This window comes from Kryptolebias marmoratus, linkage group LG3, assembly GCF_001649575.2.
Source record: "Kryptolebias marmoratus isolate JLee-2015 linkage group LG3, ASM164957v2, whole genome shotgun sequence".
NCBI lineage: Eukaryota > Metazoa > Chordata > Actinopteri > Cyprinodontiformes > Rivulidae > Kryptolebias > Kryptolebias marmoratus.
Window position 1 is genome coordinate 12,951,991 of NC_051432.1, and position 20,370 is coordinate 12,972,360.

Here is a 20,370-nt window from a genome sequence, read left to right on the forward strand (position 1 = left end):
TATTACAATACACGCATGTTTGATGAACAATATAGCCAACAAGCGCAGAACAAAGGGAACAAACGTGCGAGTGATCGGGATATAGTTTGAGGCTCTCGTCTTTTCTTTTCACTAACACTCATAAATAGAGATCACACGCTCCAGCCGAAGTTCTATACATCCCCTCATTCTTTTTTATCCTCTATTCTTTTTGGGGGTGTGGGAGAAAAGAACATCTAAAATAAATGTTGTCGATCTAATTGCCATTAGCATTGGGGCAGAGGGAGCTGCTGGGGCTCTTATTGCTGCTCTTCGTCTTTAAGTCAACACCAGACAGTCATCTGAAAGGTTCAATATGGGTTTTCTCATTAATGGCCAAATCCATGGGGTAACCAGCCAGCACTACTTCTCTCCCACCCCATAGTCCCCAGGCTAGACTCCTCTCTCATTTAATTTAATGTCACTCCAATAGGACAAGCTCACACTTATTTAACCAGCCCACCCTGCGGCATTCATCCACCTAGAGAGACGGGGACATTTGCTCACATGAAAGCCTTTGCTGTAGCATTGCGTCATCTGTTTATTTAAAGCACACGCACACACACACACAACACGATGTGTGTGTGAGCTAAGAGAGCCACTACTTTGAAATAAAAAAAAAAAAGCAAATCCACTTAATTAACTGCATCCTTATGATCTTTATTCTATTTGTTCCAGTTCCCTGAGGTATAGACAACCATGAAAATTCCTTATATCTGCCTTTTATGAAAACAGAATAAAACATGCTTACATACTCAGACCACTTAAAAGAAGGCCTCAGTGCAGAATTTGGGAATATTAAGCATGTAAATAGAGGAGATTATTGAAATGGGAAGTGACACGTGCTGCGTGTTTTCGACACTTGAGACATAAACAGTTTCCAAGAATGAGACATTGTTTCTCTCTTAAGGGAGCCCCGCTCAAACAAACAGCATTTTTTTTGTGCGTATTCCTTCTATAAATAGTCCTTTCTTTGGAAGGTCTCCCTGCTGGTAGTTTTTACATCCCTGCTAATGCTGAGCGGAACGTAATAAACATTTAAATGCTTGGTTACAGTCTCTCAAGTAGTGTCACTGCTGATTCAAAAGGCCATTTGTCAAAAGGACTCCCCAGTCACACTTAAAGCGGCACTCCCTGCCAGAGCATTTGTTCTAATATATGCCAGTTAGAATTATATATGCATCCCTATTTTACACCCCTCCACTTACCCAAGCAGCATGCCAGTGTATTTAGTTGTCATAATGAGCTGTCATGCCTGATGTACCGCACTGGGACACGGTGCCTGCCAGCTTAGCTTGTCTGTGTGTGTGTTTGTGTCAGTTTCTGTGTTACGTCTGTGTTAAGTCTGCCACGTAGACAGATGCTGTAATTGAGGCGGTATCAGTGCAAAAATAGAAATATCTATTTGCCTCGCGACGTGTTTCATGTGTGCATTTCCTCTCGTGCGCTTTTAGGGTGAGCCACACAGAACGGGATATTACCATGAAAAGGCAGTTCGTGGAGGACTTGAAGACGAGGCTGAAGTTCCTGCAGGAGATAGAGAAAAGTTACCGGGATCAAGTTGAGGAGCTAGAGAAGAAGGTACTCACAGTTACAGCTCATCACACAGCATAGTCCTTCTGGTTTGAGGCCTTCTGCTAATAATAAGTGTTATGCTAAATTTCTCATAGCTTGGTGTTTATTTCTTCTGAAACACTATAAGGGAAAGGAAAGGACATTTCTTTCAGCTGCTGTTATGTTTACCAACTAAGTATTTACTAAGCAGATATGAATGAAACTCTAAATAAATGCCAGAGGTCGACTGATTAGTTTCTCACATTGTCAGTTTTTAGAAACCAAGATTTGTAAAAGTGGCTGATTTTTTGTTTGTTTGTTTCTGGCTCATAAATTTATTTGTTTAATATTTTTACAACCTACAATGTACTACATTCTGAAAAAAAGTTATTTATCTCTAGGGCACATCCAGGCCACATGTAATTGAAGACTTGCTATGAATGCAATTCCAAGAGTAATTCCTCTCTCTCAAAAAAACCCCAAAGAACTGGTTCCTATATACACAATTAACTATAAGTTTCTTCATGAAAGGGTTTACCAATTTCCCTGCTAAATATGACATTGTTCTTTTTAAAGTTAGTGCAATACTCTGATCAACTTCTTTTGGGATCTGCTGATGGGTTTTTTTACTGCCCTGCCATGAAAGGGAATCCTGTCACAGGAAGCACGCTGACTAAAGGGTTAAGGAAAGACTGTTAAAGTAGGAGCAGAACCCTGGAGTTGAGCTCAGATCAGGACCGGCTTCCCTGACGACAAGTTTGAAGTCCCGCCCTCTCCATGTAAACAAACAGAACAATGCCCTTATTAAAAAATAAATATACACATCAAATTATTTGTTTTTCATGTGTTGACTTGTGTGGTGTAATGTAGTTCTTACCTTGCTGCTATATGTTTAAATATTAATTTTTTCAGTACATTTAGCTGTAATTAGCTCATGTAACATCATGATTGTGCGCGGGGGAGGATGATGGGCTTAAAGCCCCACATTGCTAAGGCTTAGACACTGGTCCCTAAAATACAACATGGCAGCACCCGTAAATCAGTTCCTGCTAACTTCAGTTTCCAACAGCGAGAGAAGAGGGGGACATTTGGTCTAGTGTTTTAATATTTCAGTAAAGTATCCTGTGTAGCAACACTTTTCTCCCGACACATGTGCCTGGCTTTTAATTAATTTAGCATGCTCAGGTGTGGCCAGTGCCAGATATTTTAAAAAAACCTACCTTTAATTAATATGCTAAATATTTTAATTTCTGTTGTGGGAAAAAAAAGTACATCTCCCCTATCTCTTTGTTAGGCCACTTCCTCTAACTTTTTAAAATTCTTTTTGCACAGGTGAAAACTTCTTCAGAGGAGGCCACCAACAGGAAGGCCCTCATTGAATCTCTAAAAAGAAGATTAAACGTCGCAACAACAGAGAAAAGCCAACATGAGGCCTCCTGTGCAAAACTAAAAGAGGACCTCGCGAAAAAGGTTAGAAACAACCACACCACTGATTCTGATTAGAATGATGTTTTACATTGTTTTCAGTATCTTTTTTCTTTTTTTTTTTTCAACAAGTTGTTTTGGGCAGAAGTTCTTTGTACTTCAACAAAGAAGCTGCTTGTTGCTAACTGAAAAATAATGTACTTACAAACATTTCTATTTGCTGTCTCAGAGTAAAGTGCAAATATATTCAGTTTGTTGTCATCAAATTGGATCACAGCTGCTGCAGCTGGCCGTTTTCATTTATTTTTCTACATAGTTTAATTCTTGCTTTGGCTACAATCTTATCTGAATGGCCTAAAAACAGCAGCAGTCTTCAAAGTAGAACACTATAGTCCCATTTTTAAGCAATAATCATAAAAGCCTCAAAACATACAGTATGTATATTCTCTGCTTTTTTATAAAACAGAAATATATATATGTATGTGCTTTCAGCTGACCCACTCTGTCTGCTGTTTTTCTTCTCAGGAGCAGCGGATTCATGTCCTACAGGCTCGCGTGGGAGCCAGTGAGCAGGCTTTGGCTGCCCTGGAACGGACCGCCACTGAGCAAATGGAAGGGTTGACCCAGCAGAGCTCCCAAGCCTTGGACAGGCTTCAGAGACAAGTCGGCCAGGCCTACTCCCAGCTGGAGCAGCTTCATTCTTTTATCAAGGTACCGTAATGTCCAGAGTTAGCCTATTTTCATCATAAAACGTATTTTAAACCAGTAACATGAGGCGTGTCCTTTAGTTATTTGCTTGTTTGTTCTGTTAATGAGTTAGCTGCTAGGAATTTGTGTGACACCTGTAGATAAAAGTTTGAAAACATTTTACTTGTAAAAAAAAAAAAAAAAAAAAAAAAGAAAGAGTAAACCACTATCGACAGTATCTGTTCACTGATATGAGCTGTCTTCGTCAAGAGTTGGGCGAGTTGGCAGAGTAGTGTCAGTGTGTTGGTGTTTTCCCCACAAAGTTAGGGTGCCGAAAAACTGCGTGTCATATTATTTAGTTAAGGGGCCTGGTCTGTATCCACCAGGATACAGACAGATACGGGGCTGCAAAACAGTTTTTACTGGACCTTTTAGTGACCCTGTAACAAAAAAAAGTTTTTCTTCTGCAATATCTGCTGTAAAAAGTAATTTCTCTGTAATGTCCCTGAAAGCTGGATTGTCTAAGTAGCAAATTTCCACCATCTGAACAATTCAAACAAAAATTTCCAGCAGTGCAAGCCAATACTGTATTATGTATTTTTGCATTTCATCACTGTTACAAGAGTCAGTCACTTTGTCACTCTTTTCTGAACTGGATGTTGCACAGTTGTGTGCACAGAGACTGCTGAATGAATCCTGCCGTAAATCCTCCGTGACTTACAGTTCTGCCGGTCTAAATCCAAACCAGCAGCTTCAAACATTAAACACGAGTGATTGTGAAAGAAAAGAAAATCTGCCGTAGTTCTGGGGAGGAAAGAACATTTTTGTGTGACCCAGAATAACTTGAAACAGAACAACTCTCAACAGACTCAGCTGATCGGCGATAGGATATTTTTAGTAACCACAGTGCACACAATTATGTTTCGCAATATGAACATTTGGGTATTTCTGTGATGATGTTTTTAGAGACAGTGTTCATTCTATCATTGCCTTGATTTTGATTTGGGAGAGGGATGTTTACTACTTTATTTAGAATATTTAACCTTGTCCAGGCTTCAACCCAAAACCCCAAATGCTACATCATATATATAAACACATACTGTGATGTCGGACACCCTCTGAAATCTGAGGTGACTGCTCACCCTGTTTTTGATCATAAAGAGTAAAAGTTTGATTACTTTGGAGTTGCAGTTTCAAATAGCCCAGCTGTGATTTATATAAGTCACTACGAACTTTAAAGGGGTTGCTGTGGTTCAGATCAACTTCACACATCAATGATGCAAGCATTGCACACTATGATTGTTTGTGCAGAGAACCTAATTTCAAGTTAAACTTTAGCTTTACGTGACAGCTGACATTTTAATTCACAAACAACAGTACGCACTGGTCCTGTGATTACCAAATTAAGCCAAAATGTTTTTGATTGTAGACAATAAAGCTAACTGGTTAAGAAGATTGATTTGTCTAACTACAATGTTGGTGTGATTAGATATTAATATTTTATTCAGTATTTTCCTAATGTCCAACTGAAAGAAGAACCAAACCTAGAATTTACATCTTGCACATCTCCTCCTACGATACAAAAGCCTCTCAATGTGCCGAGTTAGGCTTGGGTATCTAATTATGTGCAGGGTGTCACCATTAGTTTTTTAGCCCACAGCCGTGGCCACCATCATAATCCATGTGTCCTGATGTGTGTCCACTTCCTTCCTGTGTCTAATGGAACAAGCCACCATTGTCAGAATGCTGTCTAGCTTTTGGAAACAGTCACTGTTGTCTTTGTTTAGGTCTAATTCATCACCCTGTGCTGCTTGTGTCAATCTATGTGTGAGTCTGCCAGAGACTGATAAACACTGTCCATCACTTCAGTTCAGCTCACACCTGTCTGTCAAAAAAGAAAAGGGCTTGGCAGATAGATAACAATGGCAGATTTTTTTTTTCCCCGCACACAAATAAATCAAGTGGTTGACAGGTTATGGACAAAGTGCGGTATTATAACTTTCTATTGCTTTTGCTCTCGGGCCAGATATTGAGAAAGTTAGGAAGCACCTCTTGCCTCTGTGTGGCTTAGTTTAGTCTGAGCAAATTTTCAGGTGGATAAGATTTGTTTGGATGTTCTGCTTCCATTCTGAACCTACAATTTTGTCCATGCAACTGATCACTTGGCCCTTCTTTTGTGTAATAATGCCACCTAATCACGCACATGTACAGACTTACGGTGAGGAAAAGCCACAAGAGGGGAAAAAAAATCTACATGTGCTGTTGCAACTTTAAATGAAAACTGCACTGCATGTAAAAACTGTGTATAGAAATACACTTCATGCCCGTATTACACTTCTCCTCCATTCCCATAACCCTAAGCTGTTGAGGCCATTGTGCTGTTGTTGAGGATTCACATCATTGTTTGTCTCCCCCTGGCTCTTGTGATCCCCTATAAGAACACCAAGCCCTTTGATTGGACTGCCTGACGTCCGGAGGAGATTTACTCTTGTCATGTATTGATCAGGACCGGAGGGCTGCGTGTGTGTGTGTGTGTGTGTGTGTGTGTGTATAGATATCTGTGTCTTTATGAGCTTATTTTTTTGTTCTTTGTGTCTGTATGTGTGTGTGTGTATTTGTGTGTTGAGAATTTTTTTTCTTATTGTGTGCCAGCAAACCTATCTGGCCCCTGCACACGCCCCAGGCTGTAAGCACTGCTCTTGAACTGCTAAACAGTGGCCCTGCGTATGTGACTGTTTCACACAACACACATACACACACACACACACACACACACACACACTAAAATTATTCTCTTACAGATAATACTTGGGCTTGTCATCCCTGCTGAAAAGCGCAGTATTGTGCATAGTTTTTGTGGTATGTTTTTGGTAACATACTCTGAAAGTTAATGATACACAACGTGTTTGACGTTTTTTCAAAATAAGAGTTTTTGTAGTAATCCTCTTTAGTTTTTTGCTTTGTTTTTGTATCAATGCCAAGGATAATGTAACTATACTGTTTTTTCTCCTGCTGCTCTGCATTTTCTTTTTGAATTAGCCTTTTTCTTCTCAAGTGTATGGAGAGTGTTTCAGCAGTCTCAAGTTATTATTAAAAAAAACTTTTAGTCACTCATTCAGTGTCCATTTTCATGTCCTAATTCATGTCTTGTTTACCTACTATAGTCTTTATTCGCTAATTTTCTTTTTTCTAAAGAATGAACAAACACACAAGTACACGCAAATTTAATTTTCTGAGCATTTTACTTTTTGTGTCCAAACGATCAATTTCAAGGTTTAGAATAAGTGATCAGTTCCACCCATAGTCTCTTTTTGGATGATTATTTATGGAGGGTTTTCAGCAATTTAATGTAACTCTTGGGTAACGATGACAAATTTCTCTTAGACTGTAAATCAGTGTTAGTCAAGTGGCAGCCTGTGGGCCATATTCAGCCTTCACGCCCATTCGTTCTGGCCCACAAAGTTTTAAATTTTTATTAAAACTTAATCTGACACAGTTTGCTTGGTCCCAGCACATCATCAGGCCTAACTCAGACACCTGCACACAAGTAGCTAGAAAACGGGGACCTCTGGCTGTTCAGCTCAGTGGGATGTGAGAAGAGCAAAAACTTGGAAGAGCCAGGTTTGAGTCCAGCATTTTCCTAATATTTAACATTTTCTATATTACATATTTACAGTTTATGTGTAGGGATTCACATGCTGTAAGTTACAACCAAAACAGAAACCAGGGAACATTGTCTCACACTTTTAAAAAAGGAAACAGTGTGGTAAATTCCATCTATTTATGGCATCAGAAAGTTGTACGTAAAACAGACTGTATCTATAAATAAAGTTCATCGTGTATATATATATATATATATATATATATATATATATAATACACTTAATATTAAGTGTCTAATAACATAAGAACCTTAGAAACTGTAAAACAGAGTGGTCATAATTACCAGAACAATGGCTAATTAAAGGCTGGTCACTCGATTTTCTGATTTTAAAACATTCCGGCCTCTGAGCAACTTTTGATGGCATCTGCTTTAGATAAAATAACATCTATTCCCCCTAAATATTAAGATGCGCTTTCTTTTGAGGTAAAGACTAATTTTCGATCATCAAAACAACCCAAGAGCTGGATGAGGTTTCTAGCTTTTATTTGTCCTCCTGAAATTATTACTAAACTGAAAGCTAAAAGTTACTTTTAAAAGTTGAATTTACCTGAAGTCATTTTATTGATCTGACTTATTATTAATAATAACTTGGAGGAAACTGGGCCCTCCGTGTCAACTCACACTTTTTTTTTCTTGTCAGTCATTTAAGTGCAACAGTTTATGCATTAGCGCATAGACAGATTGTCAAAAGGCCCCGCGTTCAGTCTAAAACTGAACAGTTTAAACACATATATAAAAACAAACTCATAAGTTTTTTGAATAAATTAACTTTGTATTGAATCTGGGTAATAGAAAAAATTGCTACAAGCCTACAAGTTACCCAGAAGGTGTTTGCTGCTCTTCAACACTGTTCTTATGTGATTACCCTCATGATTTTAGTTCCCTTGAGTGGTTTTCAAGTTTGTTTTTGGTGCATATGTAACGTGTTAGTAAATCACCTTGTTTATTCACACTGTCTATTGTTTTAGAACAAGTCGTACTAGTTTTGTTGTTGTTTTTGCGTACTGTAAGTTCTCCTGTCTCTAGCTTTCCCTCATCTGACAATCACCCAAGGTCAGCTTTTCAGCAGGCTTGCAAGGGAATGATGCAGAAGATTATTGCTTCGATCAATAAGCTCAAAATGAAGCAAAGGGGAGTTTACTTTATTGGCTTTCTCATGTACAGTGGCAGTTTTACCATTTAATTGTCTCTCTGTATTTAGAGCATACTCCTATTTAGTGCCTGACAACTGTGCCATCCCAGGCCTGCCTCTTCGTGCTTGCCGTCCACTCGGGCACCATTTGAGACAGCCCCTGTTAGCTTAATTATTAACAGTGTTATGCTGCCCTGTTGTACTGCAAGACATTTGGAAAGCAAATAAATAAATGAATGGCTGCTTTTTTAGTATCTCTCTGTATCTCTCTCCCTCTCTCTGATGTGTGATTTTCTGCCTTTGGAGAATTAAGCAAAACTCGGGGTGTGTTTAATATCAAAGCCGTGTTCCCTTAGCTCTCAATCGACAGGGCAACAAACCCTCGGGTCCACGTTTCTACAGGGGAGTGTGAGGCAAAACCGAAGAGAATCTGAGTGTGTCAAACTCAATATTCCTCCATAATGTACTAGGCCTCTCTGGCGCATGCTTGATCAATTTCATTTATTCATCTGGCAGGCAGCGCTATCCCTCTTGTTTTTCTATATCCATTTCATCATCCTCTTCTTTTTTTTTTATCCCCCCCCCCATCCCTCTTCTTTCAGACCCTTGCCAGTGAAATACTTTTAGATGTTCAAGAGGTCAAGCAGCAGTTGATGAGCAGGAGGAGGCTGAGGCAGGCCAGCTCTGTGGCAGCGAAGAGCGGCCTCTCAGCCAAGTCTATGATCAAAGCAAAGTCCATTGCTGCCTCCATCCTCAATATGTCAGAGAACGATCTCGCAGACATAATGGAAACGGATCAGGTAAGTCCGAGGGACAGCAGGTCAACATTTCATACTGTACAAATGCTAACTTGAAGATCTATATCTTGTTTAGATTATCTACAAAGCACTCATGCCTATGAGAGATTGTCTGTTCTGTGAAATTTTGGAGCATTTGAAAAGTTTTTGATAGATGGGATTGACATTATAACATCAATATCAACTCATAGCTTTGGGTATCTTCTGTCTAAATTAAAAACAAATCATTGGGAAGAAGCTACTTTGCCCTGACCTAAGGGAACAGATACTGTAGATTGGTATTAAAAAGAGAGAATAACAAGAAGCTCTCAGTCCTTAGTTCACTTCACCTATATCCAGCAGTATTTTTCCTTTCTGGCAGTCTCTGCTTTTGTCTGACCTTTTATTGATGGTTAGATAGGAGATTTGTGCAAATACGTAAGGCTGCACACCAACTTTTGTGAAAGGTATAATGGACACCAAGGCATTTCACTAATAGAAGTTAAACTGATGTTGAGGAAAAATGTGGCACCTTAAAGCCAGTGTTCTTGATCTAAACCCTTTTTATAAATATGGCACAAGTGTTCACTAAGTGCAACTTTTTCTTTTTCAGGAAAACAGTCACTGAACTGAAATTCTTTGATTATTGATTGCTGTCTGCTTGCAAAAGTGTTTGAAACTCTTTTCTAACTTGGTGGGCATTCTGTCTACCATAGATCATTCCCAACCATGTCATCAATTAGCAGCCATGTTACAATCAGCCTCACATCCCAGGGGACGTCCTCTCATCTATCACAGGATGAGATGAGAGAGGGTGCACTAGGCACTTACTCACACTTGAAACCAATTTTAAGCCTTTGCTGTACAGCTCCACCCAGCAGATGACCGAGAACAGTTTCTCTCTTGACAAAAAGTCTCGCTCATCAGTCTTGAAAACTCCGTGGGTAGAGTAACACTCATCCGCTTACTAATTAAATCATTTGTCATAATTTGGGCCTATTTGGTGCCTTAAAACAAGTGGTTTTAAATGTCATGTTTATAGAAAATTTTAAATTAAATGAGAGTGAGTGCAAAGGTGGGGTTTGAAAGTAATTTGGTGGCTAGGGGTAGAAATGGGGAATATTAATTATTCCTAGGCAGTCTGCACAAGTTTAAAAAATGGCAGATGATTGGTAGTGTTTGACACTCAGATATTCTTCTTACATTTTTTGTCGATTTAAATGGATCAACATAAAAATACATGCCAGATTTGAATACTTTGTAACTCAAAAGCATGTCCTTCAGTTTGTCAGATGAGGTTAGCTACACTACACAAAAATATTTGACCACACCTGTTAAATGTTGATGGGCAATCTTAATGCTTCGGCATACCAAGACATTATGGTCACTGCTGTGTTTCCAACTCTTTACTGTTCCAACTCGACTGTGCCCCAGTGCACAAAGCAAGGACTATAAAGACGTGGTTTGATGAGTTCAGTGTGGAAGAACTTGACCAACCCGCAAAGAGCTCTGACCTCAACCTCAACTGGAACGGAGATTGCAAGCCAAACCTTCTTGTGCAACATTAATGCTTTACAGAGAGAACGGGACCAAATTCCCACATAACCCATTTCAAAATCTCATGGAAAGACTTCCAAGAAGAGTGAGAGCTGTTATAGCTGCAAAAAAGGGACCAACTTCCCTGCTAGTGTGTCGTCAGGTGTGGTCAAATACTATTGTCCATTTAGTGTATTTGTCATGTTCAAAAAGTGTATTAACACTCTACAGTTAGCTGCTGTCTGATCTCAATAAAAATATTTATTCATGCTTGTGTTTTAGGAGACGTGTTTTTCTTTTTTTTTCATTTTCATTGTACTTGAGAAAGGGCACAGCCTCAACATTCGGGGCACAGCAGGAGGTTTTCAAAAAGTCCAGATTTGCATGGGTATGTTCATTGTCTGACTTGGTTGTTTGGTACCTACTTGTACTTTTTTGTTTTCAAGAACATTACTCTGCCTGCATTCTTACTTTTCATTAGATCAGCAGATGCTTTGTATCAACAAGATTTACCAATGTTTGTAACACTTTAGGGCACAGGCATTTAGTTTTGAAATCAATGATTTTTTTCTGGCTTGTTAGTATTTTAATTATTCCTGGTGGGGATTTTATTTTAGAAATAAATGACCTTTAGTTAATTAGCACCACAATGTTTTTCTAAGGCTGCATATTTTCTTCCTTCCAGACCATTAGTCCTAGTTTGTTGGTTTGCTCTTGAAATTACAAGTTTTTCCCAAAACCTTTCATTGAACAGAAATGTGTCTCTGACCCGGTCTGTTTATGCAACTCATTTTGTAGATTTTTGGCATTTTTTTAGCATAGAAAATGAGTGAAAGCACCAGAGTTTATCACTCTGTGTTGTCCTTATTTGTCCTATTCAATATTTGTTGTTTCTAAACATTCATTCAAACATAGTTCCATGTCTGCACACAGTTCAACAATCACACAGAGTTAATGGTATCTGTCAACATGACAAGCAAAGAAAGTGTCTGTGCTGCAAAATACATACCCCACCCATATTTATTCACTTGCAGCATGCTGCATTTATTGTAATTTGCCTTTATTCATTCCATATTGTGCAACAGAGCTCAGACCTGAGCAGCTCCAGACTCCCTGGATAACTTGTTGTGGAGTTAATGATCCAGATGTAATAAGGTTGTAATTGCCAGACCAGTTCGTTTTGCACCCTAATGTTAGATGAAGGGTCAGTTATTTCTTCTATATCTACCAAGGGTAGGCAAGCAGCCTCGCCTTTGCACACATCGTCTTTCACAGACCGTGGACGCTTATGTTCTAAGAGAGTTAAGTGCAGCAGTTGCAAAACAACTGCTTTGACTTGAGTTACTTTTTAACAATACGCTTCCTTCAACTTAGCTCTCTTCTAATTTGACACCTAATAAGCCATTTCAATACTGGCATTATCACTAAAGATAACACAGTACGGAGCAGTGGGTCCAGAAAGTTTCAGCGTCTAACCTACAAAATAATAATAACAGAAACCTGTGACCCTGACATTGATGGACTGGTTGACATATGAAAACATTGCTGAGAAAGATAAATAAACAAGGGGCTCAATAATAAACAATCTTGTTAACCATTATACTTTTTTTATTAATTTATCACAACTGCTTTTAATATGCTGTTAGTGTTATTTATTGCTCTTTTGCTTTAAGTGAATTTTTCAGAATAATCTCAAGTCCCCCTGCTTGTTCTTGTTTTTTAAAACCTACAGCTGAGAATATTTGGAGGTACCAAGTTCTTATTTTAACTTGAAATTTGCAAGGAGCATTCATGAGAAAATTCATTTGTCTACCTTCTGTTTTATTTTGCTATCTATTTGCAGTCAAAATGAAAAAGCTCGGAGCAATAAGTGCCCTGTAACAGAAGCAGGTAAAACGTTTCTGTAGGTTTGACGACAGTCAATAATGGCTTCTCCCATTTACAAGCAAGTCCTGCTTGTAGTGGTTTGTTGATCTGATTGGTTTAAGTTGGCTGATGATGGATGCTGTTGTGAAGAAGCTTCATCGAGTCACCAGCAAAAAGTGTTTCTGTCTGTGCTTGTTCTTTACCAATTTTTTCTTGTGCTTCTGAGTAACAGATTAATTGGCACATTGGTGTTTAGGAAGATTTTAAAAAGTATTCCTCATAGTAAACTTATGAACTGGAACTATGATTTATGATCTGTGTATCACATTTGATGTTAAAAAAATGTTTCCTGATTTAAAAGTTAGGCTGGAGGCCTGATTGCAAAGGAAGTCCAACTAAAAAGAAATTAAAGCCAACTCACCTAATTTTATATCTCAAAAACTTAATTCTTAGCTTAGGATTTTAATCAGTTTTCTACGCTCAAGTGGTTGTATGGTCTTTGTTTTGTTTGTTTAATTGAAGAATAATAGAGACTCAATCAGAATATGTGTTCAGATGTGAAAACATAGTAAAGGCCAATCGTGGTTTCTGCAGTCAGGTCCACAGCTCGCTCATTAAATTAATTTTCAAAAAACACAGATGGCGTTGACCAATTAGTTTTAAGGCTTCAAAATGATAAGTTACAAACCAGCTGGTCACTTCATGTTGGCTGCAACTATTTGTTTTGGATACAGTCAATGACATGGTTCTCTTAGTTATTCATCAAGGTTAAATCTGCACTGGGATAAAAAAAAACATTTGATGAGATAGAATTTGTTCAGTGCAAAAATGTAACTTATATTTGACCTCCCACTAAGAAAATTTAAGGAAAACTGTTTTGTTAAACTACCGACAATTAAAACCCATGATTATACTATTTACAAAATAAATAGTATAATCATATAAATTTGTACATTAAAGTTATCAATGGGTAGTCTTGTCATTACAATACCAAACCCAATTTAAATTGTAACAAAGAAACCTGGGGAATAAATCCTGTATTGAAACTTCCCACATTTGAGTCTAATAAATGTCTGTGGGATGTTTTGTAATAAACCTAATCCACCAACGTCCTACTTATTGACAGATATCTAAAGCAATAATATGCAGGTGAATACATCCCACTGCATGATACATATAAAAGATCTTGCGTCTTTGTCCTTAGAGATTAGATTTATATTGGCAGAACAATGCCGCTAACTGTAGATAATATAATAAACTAGGTAAGAACTCAGAGCACAGCCCTCAACTGAGGATTATCTGCATTTTTTAACACAGCGATCCATACTGCCATCAAAATTTCATGTTGTTTTTTTTTCTATCTCCTTTACTCACCTCTTTACCAATTTTGTAAAAATTCTTCTTTATGCATAATCTTGAAGACATATCCCACCCGGTTGTCCTGAAAATGTTCCATGCCAAAGGGCAAAAGTGATTTTGCCAAAAAGAAGACTGAGAACTTGAATCTGAACATTACTTGCATATTTTCAGATGAAGATATTAATAACTGATGGTCAGACTGCTTTTCTTTTTTTTAGGATGAAAGCTAACCCTTGCTGTTCTGTCATCCATCCGTGTTGCTACTTTACTTAAATAAGCTTCTGAAACTGGTGCTATAAGAACATTCGGTGTGAGTTCTGCATGAGTGTCTTTGCAGAAAGTATTGTACAGCCACCACAAACCTCATAGGCTTGTGTTCATGAAGGTCCGCAAATATTATAATTCAAATACACACTCCCACATTACTCCTCCGTTCCCTTACTGTGTCCCTGCGAGGCAAAGGCTTGTCACATTTTCCTGTGGCAACAGTGTGTGTTTAAAGAGGTAATACATAAGTGCTGAGGTGTACATGGCCATGCGGTTGATCTTCACCCTGTTCATTAGCAGTAACAAGGCTCGCTCTCCTAAAGGTCTTTATAAAAGACTGCTATGCAGATGTATCCTGGCATTACCCTGCCACTGGGTCTTTAGAGAGTTTCTTCAAGGTCCTGGCTGGTGTGATGCTGCATTACTGCCTTTAAGCTTCAGCCATTAAAAAGTAAGATACTGTGGCATTTTGCCTCCATAAACATCATAACTTGATACCTTGTTTCTCAACATGCCTTCTGTATACATCATGTTTTACTGCGTTTTTTCTTTTAAGATATTCTCTTTTAGAATCACAATGATTCACAGCCATTGAATGTGTTTTTCAGCGCTCCTGTCATTGAAAAGCAATAATGTTTTGTTTTTTTATTCCCCAGACGGCAGCAGCTTGCAGAGAGAGTCCCAGAGACCAGGAGTGGTTGGACCACCTAAACCTCATTCTCCAGCAGAAGGTCAGCCTCGCATGCATGCAGTAAAAATAACACCATTTACTCATTCTTTTCATACTTTGGCAGAATGTTACTGACACCAAAATAGGTTAATATTTTTTAAATCATTTTAGCCAATATTAACATCTGCACTTATCTTCTACCTGATTAAAGAGGACAAGTCTCTTTTAGGGTGGAGTTCAGTAGAGATGCACCAGCTGCAAGTTTTTTTGTTGATGCCTTTTGCTGCTTTTGCTCTGATCTTTTGATTCCAGATTTGGTCAATATCAGATTAATTCTTTCTCACTGAAGATTTAAACAGAAGGTTTTCCAAGGTATTAATGTTAGTATTTGTACAAATATAATCCATCTGAAAAGAAATTGCAGAATAACTTTTTTAGAAACTAGAATATGAGTCCTTGACTTCCCTGTTGTTTTTTTTTACACCTACTGTTTTGCAACAGGAAATTGCAGAACAAACAGTTTTTCATTGAGCTTTTACCATAAACGTCAGCAGTGTCCAGCATAATATTCAGTAGCAATAAATAACTTTACTGTTATATGTGTTAAATTGTTTAAACTGCTTATTTTATTTTATATGTATGACAAATTAGAGTAATTGAAACCATTAAACTATTTAATCTTTCTTCACCTTTGTATCAAACTTGCAAATGAGAAGTGTTTTAAAGTACGGGCTTAAATATGTGGCAGCTGTCAAAGAAAAAAAACTTTATTCTTTTTCTCATTAGTTGTTACAAATAGCTAATTTAAGTTTTTTTCACTCTGTAATAATTTCCACGCTGCAGTTATTGGTACACACTAGATGCTACGACACATTTATGTTTCAGGAAAAAAAAGGATTTTTGAGCGCCAGATCTGCCAGTCATGGGCCAAGCTGAAAATCTGTTGATTCCGATCAGTCACTGAGCAATCAGTGTACCCCTAGATTTATCATACATATTTACCTTTTTATTATCACAAAGACTCACTAACAGATGCAAACATTGAGTGCAATACCTACTACTACTTACCGACTTTGACTCACAGGAAACACGGGCCACATTATGCAGCATTTTTAAGCTAAAGTCTAGACTAGAAGGTTTATTGTTTGATTTTGAGTAGCTAAGCATGAGCAAATAGTTGAGTTGACATCTCTGTTCAACACTAGAGAACATGCTTTGTAATACTCTCCTAGAGGTTTGTTCTTCCTTTCTTTAAATTGTGCAAAAATGCAGATTGTAAGATTTAGTTGGTTTACTTTAAATATTAAAAATACTTATTGCATTAATTAGGTGAACTGAGAAACAGGAAGAGAAGAAGTACAATTTTCTATATCAGCAAAGTCACATTAGCAACACTGCTGAACTTATTTTATTTCCAAAAAGTAAATACTTATATATTGCAAAAGCATTTGTTCTTTTGAAGCTTTATCTTAAAGGTGTTTGCATTTCTGTAAATACATGCCTGCTGTGGTAAATATGCTGCTTTGTCAGTCTCGAGTGCAAAAAATAAATAAATAAATAAATAAAAAATTGGGGCACCAGGTTCACGCAAATACAGTAAATAGAAGATGAATTTTAGTTCGCACCCCAATGATCCTGCTTCAGGCTCAGAAACAATGAAAAACAGGGATTCAAAAGATAAAACAAAGAAAGGAGAGTACATCCTCACTGTTGGAGCCTTTGTGTGCTCACAGCCACTCATCTGTGAGTACTCCGCTGGAGCTTTGCTTGAGCACTGTCAACGTCTGCTCGCTGTGATACGTGTATGATTGAGAGTGTTGAGAGTGTGTGTGTCTATGTATGTGTGTGTGTGTGTGTGTCTTGTCTGCGTTCATGTCAGCAGCTGCTGCAGGCACTCATGCGTCGCCTCCGCACCACGACACACACCAGACACTGTTCTCTTGTTCCCCAGATCTTCTTCTGACCTTTACACCTCCCCCCCCCTCCCTCCCACACTAATACACACACACACACACACACACACACACACACACACACACAGCAGTCCACTGAATCCATGTTTTTCCCTTCTAGCTGGACAGCTCTCAGTCCCTGCTCTGTCTCTCTCTGCCGTCCTCCACTGTCCCGCGTACCTCTCTTTCCCTCCCTCTCTCTCTGGCTCAGACCCCGAGGCAGCTTGTTAGTGGGGAACTAAATATTGATTTGGCGGGCCTGTCGATGCCGGGAGAATGAGCTAGTGTCCACCAGAGACCTCGCACCGGCAGCCTGCTATCGACGTTTTCTGTGGGCAGAACANGGGGGGGGGGGGAGTGCAGAATGGAGCTGGTGTGCAGAGTGGAGGAGGAGAAAAGCCGAGTATGACAAGGCTGAGACTTGCCCCCAGGTCCCTGTGGGGACCGCTGGGACCACCACAGTCATCCCCCTTCACTGAATCAGACTTTTTCTATCCCCTTTCAAGTCCATCTAGTTCTGTTTTTTGTTTATTTATTTATCTACTTTTTTTTTCTTCTCTCTGTTTCGCAGTTTCCTCTCACTGTTCATTTTTTTAAAACATATTGTAATATCAAGTGGACACCGAGCTCTGTCTTTGTCTCATTTCTTACTTTTTGGTGGGTTGCGAGGCGGGCATCTTTCACATTAGGTCAGAGGAAATCTGTCTGAAGTACCTATGTCTCTTTATCACGTCAACCTCCAAATGTTATGTTTTTAGGGTTGCTAAGAAGATTTGTCTGCGCTGTGTTCAGACTGATACTTAAACAACTTTCACACTGTTCCCTTTTAGCTTCTCTGCTCTTTGTCACAGCTTATGAAAGGCTCACCAAGAAGACCGTCTGTGAAGTGGAGCGGCCCAGCCTGTCACACCGCCTGTGACACTAATAACACACTTTCCTAACAGCGATATGATCATACCCAGACCTGTACTCACACACTTCTCCTGATAAAAAGACAGACAGAAATAGAGTCAGTGAAAGGAAAGATGAGAGATCCATGTCTTTACCTGGCTGCCCTGTCACTGAAAGAGGATGAGGATATGTCCATATGTGTGTGAGTGTGTGTGGGTGTGCATGTCTCTTGGTGTGTGTACATATTTGTGCACACTTGTCGCAGCAGCCCCTTCTTGTCACTGTCAGTGCCTAATGGAGCTGCCAGTGGGACAGCACTTTATTATCTCAGTGGCCCTGTCAATAGCAAGCCCATCAGTCACTTTGTGTCTGTGTCTGTGTGTGTGTGGTTGTGGTTACCAATGTGAAAGAGCTCCAGAGAGGTGTCTGTGTGTGTGTGTCTGTTTTGTGTGCAAGTTATTGTTAACAGTCACTGTCAGGCTCTGCCACATGTCAACATAACAAGAAAGAGAAGCCTTCGTGATCCGAGCAAACTGACTGTTGCAGACGTAGAGATGAGTAACTGTGGATGAGGTGCTTTACAGCTTCTTTAATACCAAAGAAATGCCATAGATTTCCAGAGCCCTCTTCCTCTCACCACTGCCCCACATGTCCACTCAAAATGAAATGAAACATTGTGTTTATTGGTTCTACCCTCACTCTTCCACTGATAAGTTAATGAAATCAAACCCTATGCTTCTCAGGAGAGAGCCACCATAAACAGGTCTCCACAGCTAAGATCAAGGGACAGTGCTCCTTAATAATCATGAGCAGGCCAGGGGGTGCACTGTGTGGCTCCACCGCAACCTTCCATGAATAAGGCCAGCAGTGAAGATGGAGTGTCCATGTGGGCCATGGGATCCATGCACTGGCCCGGGGAAGCATTGATTTAATTGCCTTTGGTTTATTTGTGGAGTCCTAATTATTGACTGGAGGTAGAATTTAATGGGCCGGGTCTTTATGAAGACAGGGAAATGACTGGCTTCTGCTGCTGGCCAATAATGAACAGGACGATTGTGTGTATGCACACAAACACACACACACACGTTCCCTCCAGATGATTTTTCAGACTCATTTTGTACGCACATACCTATCTCAAGCCTCATGACAGCATAATAACATTTAAAAAGTCATTGACTCTGTTGATTCCTTTATGAGAGGACAGTGGTTTGTTTTACTGGTGTGGGGTGGCGCTGAGGGCCTGCTAATATTTACCTCCCAATCACACCCCAGGGAGACGTACAAGCATCACTTCTTATCAGCCTCCCAGCTATAACAAGCAGGTGGACCTTACATTAAGAGACTGGTAGACAAGACGGACCGATTGGGATGGACTTGTTATAAAACATCAAAGGCATTTATGGATAGTCTAGAGGCCTGAAATAATTCCTTTAATTTCAAACCCTTATCAAACTTTAAGGAGGGTTAGCTGTTGCTCATTTCTTTAATGAGTGTTAAATAGCAGACTATATTTATGTCACTTCTCAACAAAGCTTCTCACTGTATCGGTACTTCCATGGGATTAAACATTAATGCTTTTCAACACATCAGTAGCTGTGTTTCCTCACAGTTCTAATGTGCCGGGAAACTTTTCCATTGTCGTTGTTGCTATGAGCATTTGGTGTAACCTATTGTGCTGTGTGGCTCATTATGTCGCTGTAATGACAAGGAACAGCTCTGAGTACCAAACTTCTCTCTGAAGGAAAGTGACTAATTAAGCCTCGTTTAATGACTGAGCTAATTAAATCAGCCACTCTTTTTATCTCTGTAAGTGTGTGTGTATGAGTGTGAAGGGGACTCGAGGCAAGCCTTTGTATTGTAAATATGTCACTGGATCAGAGGTGGGGACTGGGAAAGGGGGTTTCCCAGGAGAGGAGTGGGTAAAGTTTGCACAAATATCAGAGTGCAATGTGAGGTTTTTGGTTTATTAAGCTCAAAGCAATAATTCAGATCTTTTGAAGTGGGGTTCTGTGGAATTATGAGCAGTTAATATCTCAGGGTCGTATCTCACTGGGATGTGACTATTAAAGACTAGTTGGTGACTTAACTTGACTCGCTATTGTGAGAAAAAACACAAATTTTCAGTGAAAGTCTCCCTTAATTCTAAGTATTTGCGACCAAGTAACCAGTGAGCTGAGAGGCCACGTTTTGTGCAACCAATTCACCGCTTATTTTTGTGTGCACGACTTGCAAATTTGTACTCTCTGTTATTTTTTTATTCTTCATCTCAGCAGATGAGATGTTACTTTCATCTGCTGTAGATAGCTTTTTGAAAAAAAAACTCAGTTTGGATAAATAGAGTTTAATTTTGACCACATTAATGAGTGACGCCAAAACCAAAGTGGATTGTTGCTATTTTAAAATAACTCCAGTCTCAAAAAATTCATTCTGGTTTATGCTGCTGCTGTTTTATAAACTATACATTATCATCACTTTTGCATAATAGTTATTTTGCTAGAGACATTGTGATATAGCTTCCAGAAGTGCCCTGGCTGCACCAGAAGTTCTACAACTAGCTGGCTTTGCCACCATTT

At 39.1% G+C, this 20,370-nt stretch overlaps 1 protein-coding gene across 4 annotated transcripts in view; it reads left to right on the forward strand.

Moving 5' to 3' along the window:
* cntln (centlein, centrosomal protein) overlaps positions 1 to 20,370 on the forward strand; it is a 90,160-nt gene that overhangs the window by 59,663 nt on the left and 10,127 nt on the right. For all 4 annotated transcript variants that reach the window (XM_017405880.3, XM_025005144.2, XM_037974951.1 and 1 more), the window contains 5 exons: positions 1,473 to 1,599; positions 2,905 to 3,042; positions 3,523 to 3,708; positions 9,083 to 9,280; positions 14,941 to 15,015. In XM_017405880.3, coding sequence (XP_017261369.1) covers positions 1,473 to 1,599; positions 2,905 to 3,042; positions 3,523 to 3,708; positions 9,083 to 9,280; positions 14,941 to 15,015 — 724 coding nt within the window. The remainder of the gene's footprint in view (positions 1 to 1,472; positions 1,600 to 2,904; positions 3,043 to 3,522; positions 3,709 to 9,082; positions 9,281 to 14,940; positions 15,016 to 20,370) is intronic.